This window comes from Hordeum vulgare, chromosome 3H (genome assembly GCF_904849725.1).
Source record: "Hordeum vulgare subsp. vulgare chromosome 3H, MorexV3_pseudomolecules_assembly, whole genome shotgun sequence".
Lineage (NCBI taxonomy): Eukaryota > Viridiplantae > Streptophyta > Magnoliopsida > Poales > Poaceae > Hordeum > Hordeum vulgare.
In genome coordinates, this window is record NC_058520.1 from 581,822,154 (window position 1) to 581,838,732 (window position 16,579).

A 16,579-nucleotide genomic window follows, 5' to 3' on the forward strand; every position below is an offset into this window, starting at 1 on the left:
AACACTCGATTTGTTTCCTCAAAAAAAAACACTCGCTTTGTTGCAAAGGCGAGGAAAGGATCGGGCCGTTTGACGGCCCCGATCAAACGGATGCGGAGGCCGTGGATTTTTCTTTTCTTAAGATCCGTCGGCTTAGCTTGGCCCTTAATTTATCACCAGCAAAAAATATATTAATTTGACTTTTCGAGAAGCAAGCAGTACGGAGGAAAACGAAGTCAGAAAAAAGTTGTGGAGCGGTGCGAGCCAAAAAAAAGTCGTCAAGCGGTTGGGGGCAGCCGCCTTATCCCCCTGCGAGGCAAGACAGACAGTGGTGGGTTCTCGACTTCTGCCTGCAGGGCAGCAAGCAATAATGGCTTCCGTCGCCTTCTTCTCGCTGCTGCTTCTCTCCGCCGCGGCTGCTCCCGCTCTCGGCTTCACGCGGGGCGACTTCCCGCCGGACTTCGTCTTCGGAGCCGCCACCTCCGCGTACCAGGCAACGACCAGGAACAAGCAAGACACTGAATTCGCTTCCATGTTCAGCTTTGTAGCCTAATTTGGTTAGCCTTTTCGGGGTTTTGTTTGGCTGCAGTACGAGGGCGCTGTAGCTGAGGACGGCAGGAGCCCAAGCATCTGGGACACCTTCACTCACGCAGGTATCTAACTAACCAATTAACCTGCCAGGTCGTGCTGATTTGGGACTAAGATAAGATTAAAAAAAACTAGAATCTGGTGTTTGATCAGGTAATTGTCCCGTCAGGTTCGTGCTGATTTTTTCTTGGTCTCGTGGCAGGGAAAATGGCGGATAAAAGCGTTGGTGATGTCGCTGCCGACGGGTACCACAAGTACAAGGTATCGTACAAGCTTCTAAACCTGCCAATGTCCGCATGGCTGATTCTGGTGACTTTAAGAAAGGATGGATGCACTACTACTCTGCAGTCGTCTGCTGGTGCTACGAAACTGAACCTGCAAAGCTCTGTCTAGTTCATTATTCTCTCTTCTCTGCCACAAGATAAAATAAAATTTATTCTTACTACGTATCTAGGAGTATCTGTCAGATTCATTTTATTTCATTTTGCTGTGTTGAAGTGTTGTGATTTCCGCACTGAATATTTGAACATTCTGTTTTAACTTTTAACCAGACATGGTCTGATGTTTCAGGATGATGTCAAGCTCATGGTTGACACTCACCTAGAGGCTTACAGATTTTCCATCTCCTGGTCAAGGCTTATACCAGGTATAAGCGCTTCTCGTTACCTCTCCATTGCACTATACTAGAAAAACACAAAACTTGAACTGATTGCTAGATTGTAATGAGATTTGCAGATGGTAGGGGAGCTGTCAATCCAAAAGGGCTCGAGTACTACAACAACCTAATAGATGCGCTAGTGCAACATGGTACGCTTATTTTCTGTAGTATATAAATGGACTGTAGGAGCAGAATACAGATCTTTATGCCAGTAGCCTAGTAAATGATCAACACTACAACAAAAAATGCAGAATATGTTTTCTCTGTGTCTCCCATATCTAAACTTATGTGCGTCCGTCGTGCTTCCTCAGGGATTCAAGTCCATATTATGATTTACCAACTTGAGTACCCTCAAATACTGGAAGATGAGTATGGAGGATGGTTAAGCCCTAGAATTGTGTAAGATCCCAGAGTCTCTCCCTTGCAGTGATGAACTTCCTCAGGATCTTAAAATGTAGGGAGGGTTCCTACTTTCCTAGTAATATTTCCTCACTGGCGCTACTGCAAAATACAGGGAGGATTTCACAGCATTCGCAGATGTTTGCTTCAGGGAGTTTGGAGACAGGGTCTCCTACTGGACTACGATAGATGAACCTAATGTAGGCGCGATGGGATCTTACGATATCGGAGTGATCGCACCAGGACATTGCTCTGAACCTTTTGGAGCTATAAAATGTACCGTGGGTGACTCAACTGTCGAACCATATATAGCAGCTCATAACATGCTATTGGCGCATGCATCAGCTGCTAGACTTTATAGAGAAAAATATCAAGTGAGTAATTTTGGGCCCAGAATTGAAATCAGTGTTTCTATCTGATAATAAGCTAGTAAGATTTATGTTGCTATCTAATATCATTTCTGAAATATCAGTTACTGTATATTCTTCAAAAAGAAAATTATTTTAAAGAGAAAGTATTGCCTGTCCGTATATTCTTTTAAAGAAGAAGTATTGTCTAACCATATACTGATACTTGGGTGTACATTACTATCAGTTACAGTTTGTTGGCATATTACATATTTGGATTTCTCGACATAATATCTGATTAACTACACAAATATTTAGTCTCTCATGATGTATATTCATATGAAAAGATTTATTTGTCCATAAAAGGAGTTTTGGATGTAGGCCGTGCAAAAGGGGTTTGTTGGCCTAAGTATTTACTCCCTTTGGCCTTATCCTGTGACAAACTCTACGGCGGATTTAGAAGCAACAAAAAGATGTTTGGACTTCTTTTTGGGATGGTATGTTATCTTTACTCTACCTTTGGTCCAGGAATGGAGAACTAACCAGCTCGTCATTCCTATTAGGATACTAGAGCCCTTGATGTCTGGAGATTATCCAGAAAGAATGAAGAAAATTGTTGGTACTCGTCTTCCATCCTTCACAAGAATCCAGTCTCAAGCAATAATTGGTAGTGCAGATTTCATCGGGATAAATCACTATTATTCTGTCTATGTGAATGATCGCCCTTTAGCGAAAGGTGCTCGCGACTATACAGCAGACTTGTCAATTAGCTACAAAGGTAAGCATCGTTGCTTTAGTTCATGTTTTTTTTTCTTGTAGCAGCACGGCAGCAGTAGTGGGCAATGTGTTCCATATATCTACTTACAACATAATGATGCAAAAAGAAAGGTTCACGTTGTCAATATATGAACTGACGGAATTCGTTACGCTTCTGAAGTAGATTTACAACTCTGAGTTTTTTGTTATCCAAATTGCACATTTAACAAAATATGTGTTCCTTTGCTGCAGCTTCTAAAACAGACCCGCCAGCCGGTAAGGTAAAGTTTTTCATCAATATATTTGTCAGATAATAAACTGGGTTCAGCTATTCTTTACATGAAACATCAAATTTGGAATTTTATACTAACAAAATATGGTGAAAATTAATGAATACACGCTTGAAGGTCTCGCAATTGAGCAAGATACTGCTTATGCAACGTCTATTTTGCAAGTTGTGACATAAGCTTAATGCAGACTCCCCCAACGTCTTTTCCAAGTGACCCTGAAGGATTGCAACGTGTGCTAATGTACTTGAAGGAAGCCTACGGGGACCTTCCCATTTATATCCAAGAGAATGGCAAGTCAGTCTAGTTCCTGATTACAATGATCTCCAAAATGAAAAAAAATATTTGTTCAATCATTCTATGTAAAATCATGTCAATGTTTACTGGCATCATCATTGATTTGCATTTCATACATATTTGATGGTATCTATTGCACCTTTGTTTTCTCTCTTCAGGTCAATCATCTAGTAATGACTCTCTCGTCGACACCGACAGGACCGAATACTTGAAGAGCTACATAGGGAGTACATTGGCTGCAATAAGGTCAGTAATTCAACAACAAAAAATCCTCGTGTTATTCTCCATCCACATAATCTCATGCAATTGGGGCTCCTGTCACAAAATCTCCAGAGTTCAGAGTTCAGTTACCATGATGATGTTTTGGTGTGCAGGAATGGGGTCAATGTGAAAGGCTACTTCGCCTGGGCCTTCTTGGACGTCTTCGAGTACCTGTCGGGGTATCAAGCACGGTACGGCCTGTACCGTGTTGATTTCGACGACGAGGCGCTGCCACGGCAAGCCAGGCTCTCTGCTCGCTGGTACTCTGCCTTCCTGAAGAACAATAACAATGGCATCCATGTTCAGAGCGAGCTCAACAATACAGGATGGCATGCTGAACAATGAGTCGCCTCATCAGGCACACTCACCTTAGGGTATATAGGTATACCACATATGTATAGATACGGCGCATTCTAGTTTTCTCTTATTCCTTTCTGGAGACAGAGATAGCACTAAATACATCACTGAATAAAAGAGGAGGGCGGTAGCCATGGAGCGGGTTGACGTGTTGTTGTACGTTCACCAGTATCCTCCGATGTCATCTACTCAATAAAACCATAAAGACCCATCTCGACTGCCCGTATTGCTTTTCCTTGCTGAATATCTCACGGAATGTTTGATTGGAATTGCAACATTGCTGGTGGTTGCTATGGTTTTTCTTACTTTTTCTAACAAACTCGTCCGATATCCTGTATACCTAAGTGAGTCATCCTTACTAACTTATTTATCTCAACATGCATGCATGCCACTTGATCATACAGTTATGAATAAGAGAATGCTCGCTTTAACATGCAATCATGCATGGAAGAAAAACGCACCACAACATTCAATCATGCATGATATTTTTTTTCATAATATTATTCACTTATATTCAATAAATACTGCTACAACTATACATAATCAAATATAATTGGTCATATGTATCTTTAATTCTGAGAGATAATTCTGATACTTAGGTTATCAACCAAAATTTTCATTAACCAATTCCTGAAACAACTTACTCCTACCAGTTATCATCTAGGAAAGCGCTAGGCATCAGACTACAGGTGTTTAGCATCCATCAGACTGCCTATGCGCCGTTGGATGCGGATGATGGGATCCATGAGATTAGATTAGATGTCCTGCTTCTTGAGGCTTTTAATACCTGTAATTAAGCGGCTGGGTGTACGTAATTAGTGGCCCTGAACGCACGCCCTGGAAGCACGCTGCCTCCCGCGGGAGAACACTTCCTCTCCCCTGTGTCTTCTCCAGTCAGATTTGTGGCGCGAGTGCTTCCAGCGAGATACAAGTGGCTGCAAAAATGGCGCACCTACGACGAGATATTGAGTATGGAGGGATTTCGGATGCATTCTGGCGGCATGGATCGGTCAGTACGACAGGTTTGGCAGGCGTCTGGGGTGCTGCTGCTTCGAGTAATCAGACGAACCTGAATCCTGCAGTGGTGAATATTGGGGATTATGAGGTAAAACGAACACCTTGATACATGTTCGCAGTACTTAGCTTTCTTTTTTCTTATGTTGGTTGTAGTTTTGATGTGTACTGGTAGTATGATGCATCATTTGCTTGGTCTTTTTACACAGCATGGGGGATTGATGATGAATCTTTAGGATAAGTGTGAGAGAACGTAGTTAGAAGCATTGTTTGTTTCCATTGGATACATTATAATTTGCTGCTGGAAGCTTAGTTTTCAATGTCAGTGGCTATGTTCGGACTATGGCGTGATTTGTTTAGCACCGTGTATGTCCAGATGCATGAGGATATGGTCTGTGTTCAGATATATACAAATTTTGCTTAATGATTTGGCTCTACGATTTCATGTTTGCAATTACGGTGCTAAAAAATATGCTTCATTGTAGGATGATACCATGGAGGACATTGAAGGGGGGACATATATTCCATTTGCTGATGCTGCAACAACTACTCGACCAGATGCGCCATATGTTGGATTCGTCTTCGACACCATCGAGGAAGCACAAATGGTGTATAATAGCTATGCTAAGAAGCTGGGTTTTGGTAGTAGGATATGTTACACTAAGAGGAGTCAGAAGAAGGGGTGTAATCACATAATCAGGAGAGAGTTCGAGTGTGTTCATGCAGGAGGGGAAAGCGCCCAAGATGGAGGAAAACAAGTTGTGTGTGATCCTGAGTGGTATGAAGCATTAGAAGAAAATGTCTGTGCATCAAGGAAGGAACCATATTTTGGCAATAAAAAACTTGTAGCACATCGAAAGAGAAACAGGGTGAATAGGCATGGATGCAGAGCACGCATGGCAGTGGTGTTGAGGGATGGAAAATGGGAAGTAACTGTTTTTGAGGAGCAACGTACGCACCCAATGATGAGTAGGGGGGAATGGACAAGGTTTTACAGATCTCATAGAAAGGTACCGTATGAGGACTACATGTTGCTGAAGACATTGCATAATCGGAACATACCAACAGCGTTGATCATGGCAACGCTAGGAGACTTGCATGGGGAACTTGGCAACCTTCCGTACACTGCCAGAGATGTTGCAAACATTAGAACTAAGTTGAGAAATGAGGTGTCTTTGAATGATATGGCGAAAACGATGGAGTATTTTGAGAAGCTGCATGCAGAGAGTCCACGTTTCTTTTATGCGAAGCTGGAAGATGAGAATAAAGCAGTGAGGGCACTATTCTGGGTTGATGGAAGGACCCGGGAGGCATACAAAAAATTCAAAGATTGTGTGTTCTTTGACACTACGTTTTGTACGAACAGGTATGATATGCCGTTTGCACCAATCGTTGGAATAAACAACCACATGCAAACCATAATGTTTGGATGTGCGTTGATTCCAGATGAAAAAATAGAGACATTCAAGTGGGTTTTTGAGAAGTGGATGGATGCAATGGGGCATGACCCACCAGGGTGTATAATGACAGATCAAGACCAAGCGATGTCAAAAGCTATTAGCATGGTTTTCCCTGGAATAGTACACAGATGCTGTAAGTGGCACGTGCTGAAGATAGCGAAGGAAAAACTGGGTATGTTGTTCAGGACAAGAGCAGATTTTGAGGAAGAATTCTATTACTGTGTGAATGGGACCGAAAGTGCATTAGAATTTGAGGAAGCATGGCAGCGGATGGTGCTGAAGCATGAGCTTGGTGAGCACCCACATCTGAGTAACATGTGGGAGTGTAGGCACACCTGGGCACCGGCGTACTTCAAAAGACACTTCTTTCCCTTCACAGGCACGACTGGCAGGTCAGAAGGATTGAACTCGTTCTTCAAGAAGCTTGTGCACCCTCATGACTCGGTGTGGCAGTTTGTGAAGCAGTACGAGTACATACAGGAAACTAGGCTTGACCGGGAGGACAATGCTGGTTTCCTTGGCGAGGCTACTGTTGCGCCGTTGTGGTCAAGGTATGAAACGTACAATTAGAGTAAATGTGAAAAAAATGTTGATATAATGTGCAACATGTGGAGCTAAAGTTTGCTTCATATATGTTGTTATCATGCTTCTGTATTCCTACTGAGAACGGATGTATTTTTTTCCACTAGGTACAAGATAGAGGAGCAAGCATCAAAGTTTTATACCAGGACTGCCTTCGGAAAGTTTAAGGAAATGAGAGGAGACAACGGCATTGATGATTAATCCTGTTGAAGGTAATCGGTTTAAGTTTGAGCTACGACGTTGCGATTCTGATTCAAGTAAAATACGTGTGGTTGTTACTGACCCAGTTGACAGGTCGTATGAGTGCTCATGCAACAGATTCCACATGAATGGGATCTTGTGTCATCACATCCTAAAGGTAATGGTGCATACTAATGTGCAAGAAATACCTGAGCAATACATGATGCATAGATGGTCTGAGGAAGCAACAACTAGACCTGCAAGAAGCAGAAATGTTGGTTCAGAGGTTCCGGAAACAAATACTCTCAGGTACAATGACCTGTGCAGCCAGATGTGTACACTTGCTTCGGATGCATGTTTTGGTCCGGAGACGTACAAGATTGTTGCTGGTGGAGTGGTTGAGCTAAGCAAGCTGGTCTGGAAGTGGAGGTTGTCAGGTAGTTTGCCAGACCAAGACCCACCAGTAGGTGTTGATGTTGAAGTAGTAGGAAGCAGAAATGTGAATAATCCGCCAAAATCTACCAAAAAAGGTAGACCAAAAGATAAAGAGAAAAGAAGGAAACCACTAGTGGAGCTGAGGCAGGAGAAGGCACAGCAAAAAGCAAAGAAGAAGGGTGTGTGTTCTTATTGTAAGGAGGATTGGCACGACAAGAGGAATTGCCCATATCTCGCGCTTGAGAGACAGAGACAGAAGGTTGAAGCTGAAAAACTTAGACATGAGACGGAGTTGACACTGTAAATAGTTTTTCTACGAAGGTTACCGCGTACTGTGATGTGGTGTACTAAGTTGATGAACTAGAATTTACTTTGGCAATTCGGAAAATAATATGTAGACTTCTGCTTCACTATTTCTGTGAATATAGGTATGATTTATGTAGTTGTGAAAAAATGTTAACGACACGCTGGAAGCACACCGATTTCATGAAGCAGACTTCATGTAGGGTGGCGCCAGAATTCATGGGAATATATATGTTTTAGGTGAGTGAAGTTTGGAAGAAGCAAGCGTATTCATGTTTATGTACTGGGGTTTTGATTCAGGATAAATCAAGGTTTTTTTTTTGGTGAAAACTATGGTCAATGTGAATTTTTGTTTGAGAATGCAAAGTAATATGTAGCATTCCGCTTCACAAATTTTGTGTAGATTGTTCTTGTAATTCATGCAAGAATGTATGTTTCAGGTGAGTAATGTTTGCAAGAAGCAAGCACAGATTGAAGTGGAAACAAAAAATGTATTATTCGTGCGTAGTGAAAAGTAACGTACACTTTGTTTTCAATGTTGGTAGTACGTAGACAACAAAACAGCATCATGAAGCGGAAAAACAATGCTCTGTTACTTCCAGCTTGAAAACTCATGATTGAGTACAAAATAGTACCAGATAGTGGACACAAAAATATGGGAACCTGTTGGTAACGAAGTTGAATTGTGTAATAAAACAACTAACTAGAAGTAAAAAAGTTGGCCATGATCTTCCCATCCCATTGCTTCATGAAGAGCGTTGTGAATATTCCGCAATAGTAGCTGGCAAAAATATAGAAGAGAGCATCATACGTAGTGCAAAGTAACGTACACTTTGTTCTCAATGTTGGTAGTACATAGACGACAAACAGCATCATGAAGCGAAAAAACAATGCTCTGTTACTTCCAGCTTGAAAACTCATGATTGAGTACAAAATAGTACCAGATAGAGGACACAAAAATATGGGAACCTGTTGGTAACGAAGTTGAATTGTGTAATAAAACAACTAGCTAGAAGTAAAAAAGAAACTTGGAAGCACATAGTTCGCAGAAGCGCGATCGTTTATTCTGTTGAATGCTCGTCGGCGTGATTATCTACGAGGAATATTATTTGTTTGATCGCGACTAAGACGGTTCCTCAGTTGGTCTTCAGTACCCAGGTAGGATCTTGGTTGTTGAGCTGCGAAGTTATGATTAGTTCGGTGATAATCGCCCGATGGCCGTATGTATCCTGCGGTAGAAGTCGGGACGGTGGTTAGAACAATGAAGAATGCACATTTGTAGTTGGGTGCACTGAAGAAAATTGCAGAGTTGGTTACATGCCAAAAACCAATATGATTGATAGAAGCATTGAATTAACACATGAGTAGCTGTTTGGTTTAGGAGGGTAATACCTTGGAAAAGTTGGCCATGATCTTCCCATCCCATTGCTTCATGAAGAGCATTGTGAATATTCCGCAATCGTAGCTGGCAAAAATATAGAAGAGAGCATCATACGTAGTGTGAATTTTCTTCATCACCGACTTGAGTTGAAAAAAAGATTGTATAAACTTACTGCGTTTTCTGTTGGGGGCAATCGGGGGGGTTGAAGCACGTGAACTTCATGAAATCCAACTTTGTGAATGCTTTGGCATGCGTGGCCAGTGTCGTAAAGTTGGTAACCTAAAAATAAAGGGATGCAAAATGTAATTAACGCATCACCAGAAAAACATCGCACAATAATTAGTTACTGTTAGTTTAGGAGAGTGCTCACCAGATTGTTTGACAACTCGTACACTTCATCATTTTTCAGCTTCTTGTCTGAATCGAATATGTTGATCTGTTTGTAAAGAAGGTTGATGCAACATAGTATCCAATGTTGTTTGTGGGGAATTGTGAAGTAAAGCTGCAAAAATATTATGGGTATGAAGGGTATGAATTTGTTTCCAGGTGGTTATAGATTGTAAATTTTGACGATGTATTGTGCGTCAGTACATGGTACGGTGCAAATTGGAAGTTTGGAAAAATTGATATGAAGTGATGAGCACAGTGTTTAATGGCGTGAGAAGTGTACCATATCCTTTGACTTGAGCGAGCCATCTTGGTAGGCATTGTTGAATTCACGAAGGCAGTTGGTTGCAACGAATTTTTCCTCGGGCACGCTTAGTTTTGCCTGATGAAAGTTATGAAATACAATGTAAAGAATTTTAAAATAAGTGATGGTGGAAAACCAAAGAGATGTGTTGCGAAGGTTGTTACCGTCAAGGACTGTGAGAAGGCGTATTTGGTAGGAAGGGCAGAGCTGCATGCTTCCATTGTTTGTTGAAGGTTGAACTGGCGAATGTAGAGCTCCATTGTATGGGTGTCAACCCATCCGCGTGGCTTGAGTGCGTCACGGAAGTGTTCATATGATATATGGTACCCACCGTAATCGATGAAAGGTGGCCTAATACAAGGGTGATTGCGAACAAACGTAATCAGATGAAGCATTTTATGTAAGTATGAACACATTTACTAGGGAACCAAGGAAGCATGAGTTGCTTGCAGGTGAATCATAAACTTAATAAAAGGTGCGAGTGCACGGATGTGATTTAATGAAAAAGTTGTGACATGTAACCTTTTATCAGTTTTTTTGGGAGGCGTTAAACATCTGGCGGTGATGTACTTGTTGTACAGTTCTATCGAAGAGCTTGTAACCTTGATTTTCTTCAGCCTTGTGTCCTCAGTTTTCCGAAGACAAGCTCTCTTCTTCCTATTCTTCTTCTCCTGAGTTTGTGTGCCAATGGTGTGAAGGACATCTCCGGTGGAGGGTTGACCCCCCTGGATGGATGATAGGTTGTACAAATAATTTAACGGTAATGGTGTAGACTGAATTTTGTACTTGGAGTGTGAGTGAGTTGGAAAAGGGTGGAACCGTACCTCATTGACATTATGGCTCATGTTTGGTCCTTCGGATGTGTTATCCTAAGTAGACGCATGTAAAGTGTTGGACACGTGTCTTCGCGTTTAAATGGAAGCTGCGAAAGGGGTTAGAGGATGCATTTTTGATAAAGTGTTAGAAGGTGCACCCGTGTGAGCTGTGTGGGGGATGTTGGTGTTGGTGCATGTATTGGGGATGATTGAGGACTAATGTGTGCCAGGTTTGCTTCAACTGTTGCCATGGTTGTAGGTCATGCACGAGCATATATACGTGCAAGTGATTTTATTGAAAAAAAATAATTGAAACCGAAATGAGATTGTAATATGGTTTGTGATGCACGTACCTGCAGCTGTGGTTTGTACTACAGCTGTAGAAGCGTCCACAAATTCACCTTCATGTGTTGATGGAGGTGGTTCGGCGAAAGCTTGGGTCCAAGTCTGACCGGGGGGTAGAAGACTGAAACTCGGATCTTCGTAAGAATCAAGGACCCTCCGCAATGTTTCTTCACTGCTGGTGGAATGCTTCGTGACAGGAGGGGTTGTAATAGCGTCGGCCGGTTGGTCTTGATGTGATGAGGGACGTGGTTCGGTGCAAACTTGGTTCGCAGCAGGAGCGGATGTTGAAGCTACATCCTGGTTATTCTGAGGTTTTTTAGTAACACTTTTCTCCACCTCATCGGCATATGCAGTTGCTTCCTTCCAAAACCTGGTGTCGGGAGTTTCTTTTGGACCATGTGGCTATGGTTGTTCGGTATGTGTGTCCTGGAGTACCCAATGAGGTGAAGAATAATTTGTTGGATCTGGAGCATTATCTTTTGTGGCCGCTAAAACATCTTGTGCAAACTCTTCCATGCGCTTGGCGTGAAGTTCAGAAAGTCTTGATGTAGCTTTTGATATATCCTGTGCCTATTTTGATTTGTGTGTTTCAATAATTTGTAGTATGTAGGCCGGTAGTTCCTGCACGAAAGCATGTAGCATGTGAAATGGTGAATGATTTGAGGAAATGATTGTGCGTGTTAAATAATTCTGGAAGCTTTTATAGTACATCAGGAAGACATTTGTATTAAGGTGGAATCATGGGTTTGATGTACATAAATTAATTTGGAAGAATGTGTAGTGCAGCATGAGTAACTTTACTCTGGAAGCATTTATATGAAAGCATGAAAACAATTTTTACTATGGTGGAAGCATGGGTTTGATGTATGGAACTGACTCTAGGAGCAAGTATATTACAACAGGTAGACATTTACTCTGGTGGTTGTTACTCTGGAAGCATGCATATTACATCATGAAGACATTATTTTATTGTAGAGGAAGCATGGGTTTTGAGTAATAGAATTTACTATGGAAGCAAGTATATGACAGCATGAGGACATTTATCTCTGGAAGCATGTGTATTATAACATGAAGACATTTTATTATTATGGTGGAAGCATGGGTTTTGTGTATAGAATTTATTTGTCATGTTTATGTTTCTTCAAGTTAGAGGGAAGCATGTAAGTAACAGAATGGAAACCTTCAGAAAAGATGCTAGAAACATGCATTGGAGTATAGAACTAGTGGGTTTTCAGAAATAATTTGATATCGTTGTACCTCCGGAAGCTTGATAGGAAATCTAGGGGCCTCGTGATGCATGTCCTGATTTTCTTCGGTCTATAAAAAAATTTAGAATACCAGATGAGTAGAAGCTGTACGTAAAAGCTCTGTTAGAAATAAGCACAATAGAAGTGGGTACCTGTGGTGGATGGTTGGTACAATTGTTTTCTGTTTGTTGTATATATGGGTGTGTAGCAGGTTGGTCATCGTAGTTTGACAGTTGGATGGCATATGGTGTGCTTTCGGGTGCACGGAACTACAAAAAAATGCAGCATTTTAGCACACTTGAAGATTACAAATTCTTATATGGAGATGTACATGCATAAACGGGGAGCGTCATATTAGAAAAGATTGGCATCTATCTTAATGAATTAGTATCGCATTGTAATATAAGGCAAGAAAATATTGTATGGCCTTACCGGTCGCGCACCATAAATATGTGCGTTGAGGGTCAATCTGCTTTTATCATGTAGCATGACAAATTTGAAGTCCTCATCTGTTACGTGGGATGCTCTAGGGAGTGAGTAATTTATGTGATGCGTCGAAATAGATGATTCAGGAAAGTCGAGATGGTCCATGTATATAATCTGAAAATAAAAAGGTAGGATCAAAAAATGTGGATAAAATAAATAATAACTACATAAAAGATGAGGTATAAAAAGTGCATAGACTATGTGTATACCGCAACCAAGGGTAGGCAGCTGCCAACCCAAATTTTTTTGAAAGCTCCATCTAATATTGCTTTCTTCTTCTTCTTTTGGAATGTATCGATCTCAGTCATGACATCTTTGAGAATTTGATCTCCCCATGCGTACTCGCAAACCTCGGATGCAACTTCAAGGCTGCCTAAATACTCCAAAGGGACCATGTTTCCAGTTCCTGGTGTCAAATGAGTAGCCAATGCTACTAGGAAGAAGGTCCTAAAAAGGTCTCGTCATCTAGATCAACTTCTTTTTCTAGAATAGTTGCAGCATAGTGAATGGGCGCCCGTCTACCATGATCATAATCTGTCTTGTAGAATTCTCGGTGAGGGATTCTTCATGCTTGCTTATGACAACAACAGGCCTAGTCCCATGAGGAAGTCCGAGGACCTTTTCAACCATTTCTGGAGTGAATAGAATGCTGGTATTGTTTCGTGGGTTCCGAAATTCACCAAGCTTCGGGTCAATCCTGTCAATGATCCATTCTAGGAGTCCCTCGGGGGCTGAGAATTTGCTAACATCCAGGAGATTGTCCCATTTTTTGGTACGAATGAGGTTTTTCCTTGCGGGGGCGAGACCTAACACGATATCATGTAACCGGCCCGCTGCATATCGACTCTGGAGCATGATCGACTCTTTATCTTTTTTAGTCATTGTTGATTGTCACCTGAGAAAAAGAGTGATGTGATGGGTTAGCATATTTGTATGCTGTATTAGGCACGGCAGCAAAATGCAGTACAAAAAACTAAAAGCATTGTTTATGGTCAGGAGCAAAAAAAATGGGCACACGATGAATACGGCGCATGACACAGGCATTAGTAAGTTGCTTCCATTGAGTGTATGTTTTCCATGGTGGCAATGTTTTGGAAGCAGTTTTTAATACAATCGAATCATAGAGTGGCCACTGTAGAAGCATCTGTGTTTGATGCATTTTAAGGTGCAACATGGTTCAATTTTTCTGTACAATGGAAGCAAGGAATTTTTAAAAAGGGAATAGATAACAAATTTGCCGCCAAGTGTTCGTCTACATGTGACACAGGAAGCTTATTGGGATGTATTTTAGAACATTTGCATACATAGGAAGCACGGGTGCGACATATGAAAATATTCAAAAACAAATGCTAGTCAACTAATGAACATATGAAACATTTAGTCTACAGGATGAATTAGACATTAGATTTCATTTGAAAAAAAATGAGAAAGAAATCCCAAATCTGGAACAACACACAAACAGTAGAGTTTACCTACGACCTGGGATTGGGAGCTCCAGCAAGTGGCGGCCGATGCAATGCGACAGCTTCAAATCGACGGGATGTACGCCCTGGCGATGTTGCGGATGGGATGACTGATCCGCTCGCCGCCGGCGGGGTCTTAGATCCGATGTGGGGTGAGCTAGTGGTGCGTGGCGGGTCGAGCACTAGGGGTGTGGGCTGGATGTGACAGTAGGCTTCCGTGGAGAGTGAGGGTCGCGTCGACGGCCGGTGGGGGAAGCGGGGTCGGTGGGCTGTAGGGGCAACGGCGGTGTCTGGTGGCGGTGGAGGAGATGCCGCTGCATGCGACGAAGGTGGAGTGGCAAACAGAGGAGGGGGCAGTGCACGGGTGCGAGGTTGTGCCTGCGAGGTCGATCCGGCGGACGGTCCGGTGGAATGGGATGGCGGCGTTCGTGGCCGGTGGGGGGGACGGGGGTCAGCGGCTTGGTTGGTGGCGGAGAACGGGATGGCGCTGGAGTCGGCAATGGTGAGTTGGGGAAACAGGGGAGTGGGCATACACGGGCGGTTGTGGGCGTTGATTGGAGTAGATTACGCGCGGGATTTAGGGGATACGGTTTTAGTTTCTAAATCACAGACGAATCTGGAGAGTCGGGATTCTGCTGGATCGACGGGAAAAGATGGGTCTGACGATTGGAATCGTTCCAGACTATGGATACTAAGTGTTTTCCTATCATCTGATGGTTTTAGACCGGAGTATTAGCAAAATGGAATTTATGTAGTATGATTAGGCATAAAGCATGCATGTACATTCCACAAAAATCACTCCTCTAGTTTGGCGTAGGCTAATCAGTCCCATGGATTCGAACCTCAATTCTCGACTCACCAGTAACGTTTGGAAGGCCCATGCTGACTCCAAGCGTATGATTTTCCCCATGACTCGTGTGCTTCACAATAGAATCCCAAGAAAGGTTGGTTTGAGAGGGTGGCCCCACATCCGAACTTATCAACTATGTTTGGGGCCTATGCACCATTTTCAAATTCGGAAACATTTCTTAAATCAAATTCACAACCGGAATTTGATTTTTACCTAAAGCATAGCTTTATTTGTATTCAACTGATAGCCCTTCTTTTTACTTTTACTGCTCCTGATCTTCAGTGAGCGAGGTTAGGGCACCAAACCACTACTTTGAGCTGCGGCTCGCTTACATGCATCTCCACACGCACGACGATTTCGTGCGCTCTAGCGGACGTGGTAAACTCACGCGCGGTAAAAGGCGGACGGGCGCGTGCTAGATTTGGCGTGCGGCGTCCAGCGCGCCTATAAAATGCAACGCTCGTCACGCGCACTTCCACCGAATCTCGATTGCCCCTGTCTTGCCACGCGCCCTCCCTCGCCTCGCCACGCGCCCTTCTGCCTCTTTTCTCTCCTCGCCTCCGCCGCGCCGTCGTGGAACTTCTGACTACCACGGTGTCCGCGCGCGCCCCTCCGGCAGGTTCTACTCCGAGATCCGACCCGGCGAGATGCGTCTCGGCCTCGACACGTTCGACACCGCCGAGGAAGCCGCCCGCGCGTACGACGCGGCGGCGTGGCGCCTGAACAGGACTCGAAGGGAGATGAACTTCCCCAAGGTGATAACGATGGAGTTGGCGCAGAACCTTACGCCTCGTCCACGGGTAGTCACCGACGAGGACCGTCGTCGGAACCGGAGGCGGGAGCACCGTTCGAGCATTGCTGAGGTGGACGAGCATGTCATGAAGGCATGACGCCGACAGTTCCCGCAGGACGTCCTCGACGAGCGCCAATTCTTCGCGCAAGGAAGGGCGGAGAAGAGGACAGAGCAAGCCGCTTATCGTGTAGATAGGCGTACGCGGAACCAAGCCGCAGTCTTCCACATGGAGCTGAAGGAAGCGTCGATTTGGTTCTCCGATGATAAACGCTGGTGTGACGCCTTTATCACGACGGAAGAATCGAACACCGGCACGCTTGAGTAGTTTTTGTATCGCTTTTTTATCTGCTCTATGCTTTGTAGTTTTTTTCACTATCTAGACTATATATACAACTATGTTTTATGTATCGTTTTTATCCTATGTGATTAAAAATGTGATGAAAAATGTTTTGAATTTTGCCGCGCGCGATGCTTTAGTTTTGGGCTTCTGTTGGAGTGCCGCGCACGCCTAATTTTTAGGTTCCAGCAGAAGCCAGCGCTCGACGACGCGTTAAATTTTAAGATGAACATACTGTAAACAGATATTTTATAAACGTCAGGTTAGT

At 43.2% G+C, this 16,579-nt stretch overlaps 2 protein-coding genes and 1 long non-coding RNA gene across 5 annotated transcripts; 1 reads left to right on the forward strand and 2 right to left on the reverse strand.

Annotated features, from left to right (window-relative positions):
* Positions 1-235: 235 nt before the first annotated feature.
* Positions 236-4,151, forward strand: LOC123445336 (beta-glucosidase 5-like). Of its 2 annotated transcripts, none has more exons than XM_045122307.1 (13): positions 236-472; positions 569-632; positions 770-828; positions 1,138-1,213; positions 1,303-1,374; positions 1,537-1,624; positions 1,740-1,998; positions 2,353-2,468; positions 2,535-2,749; positions 2,980-3,008; positions 3,205-3,307; positions 3,470-3,557; positions 3,686-4,151. In XM_045122307.1, exons 1-13 carry the CDS (start codon positions 350-352, stop codon positions 3,915-3,917), a joined length of 1,524 nt encoding a protein of 507 aa, XP_044978242.1. In that variant the 5' UTR covers positions 236-349; the 3' UTR covers positions 3,918-4,151. The 2 variants fall into 2 exon arrangements, 1 of the variants encoding a protein (XP_044978242.1); XR_006631076.1 differs by having other exon boundaries at positions 3,205-3,311; positions 3,686-3,697.
* A 4,627-nt stretch (positions 4,152-8,778) lies between these two features.
* Positions 8,779-9,770, reverse strand: LOC123440757. Its single transcript, XR_006630358.1, has 4 exons — positions 9,655-9,770; positions 9,457-9,563; positions 9,296-9,368; positions 8,779-9,132 (listed from the first exon to the last, which is right to left on the reverse strand). It is a non-coding gene; the product is annotated as an uncharacterized LOC123440757 (long non-coding RNA).
* Positions 9,771-9,899: 129 nt separating this feature from the next.
* Positions 9,900-10,933, reverse strand: LOC123440758. 2 transcript variants are annotated; one of them, XM_045117307.1, is made up of 4 exons: positions 10,800-10,933; positions 10,498-10,646; positions 10,140-10,326; positions 9,900-10,053 (listed from the first exon to the last, which is right to left on the reverse strand). In XM_045117307.1, the coding sequence occupies exons 1-4, from the start codon at positions 10,818-10,820 to the stop codon at positions 9,934-9,936; spliced, it is 477 nt and encodes a 158-aa protein (XP_044973242.1). In that variant the 5' UTR covers positions 10,821-10,933; the 3' UTR covers positions 9,900-9,933. The 2 variants fall into 2 exon arrangements, with proteins under 2 accessions (XP_044973242.1, XP_044973240.1); XM_045117305.1 differs by having other exon boundaries at positions 10,498-10,700.
* Positions 10,934-16,579: the final 5,646 nt, after the last annotated feature.

Excerpts from the sequence above, each read along its gene's own strand:
- LOC123445336 (XM_045122307.1), top strand. The coding sequence starts at position 350 with ATGGCTTCCGTCGCCTTCTTCTCGCTGCTGCTTCTCTCCGCCGCGGCT. Across the intron at positions 1,214-1,302 it reads CTGGTCAAGGCTTATACCAG|ATGGTAGGGGAGCTGTCAAT; the intron begins GTATAAGCGCTT and ends TGAGATTTGCAG. Across the intron at positions 1,625-1,739 it reads TGGTTAAGCCCTAGAATTGT|GGAGGATTTCACAGCATTCG; the intron begins GTAAGATCCCAG and ends TGCAAAATACAG.
- LOC123440758 (XM_045117305.1), bottom strand. The coding sequence starts at position 10,820 with ATGAGCCATAATGTCAATGAG. Across the intron at positions 10,701-10,799 it reads TGAGCCATAATGTCAATGAG|GGGGGTCAACCCTCCACCGG; the intron begins GTACGGTTCCAC and ends TCATCCATCCAG. Across the intron at positions 10,054-10,139 it reads CCTTCTCACAGTCCTTGACG|GCAAAACTAAGCGTGCCCGA; the intron begins GTAACAACCTTC and ends AACTTTCATCAG.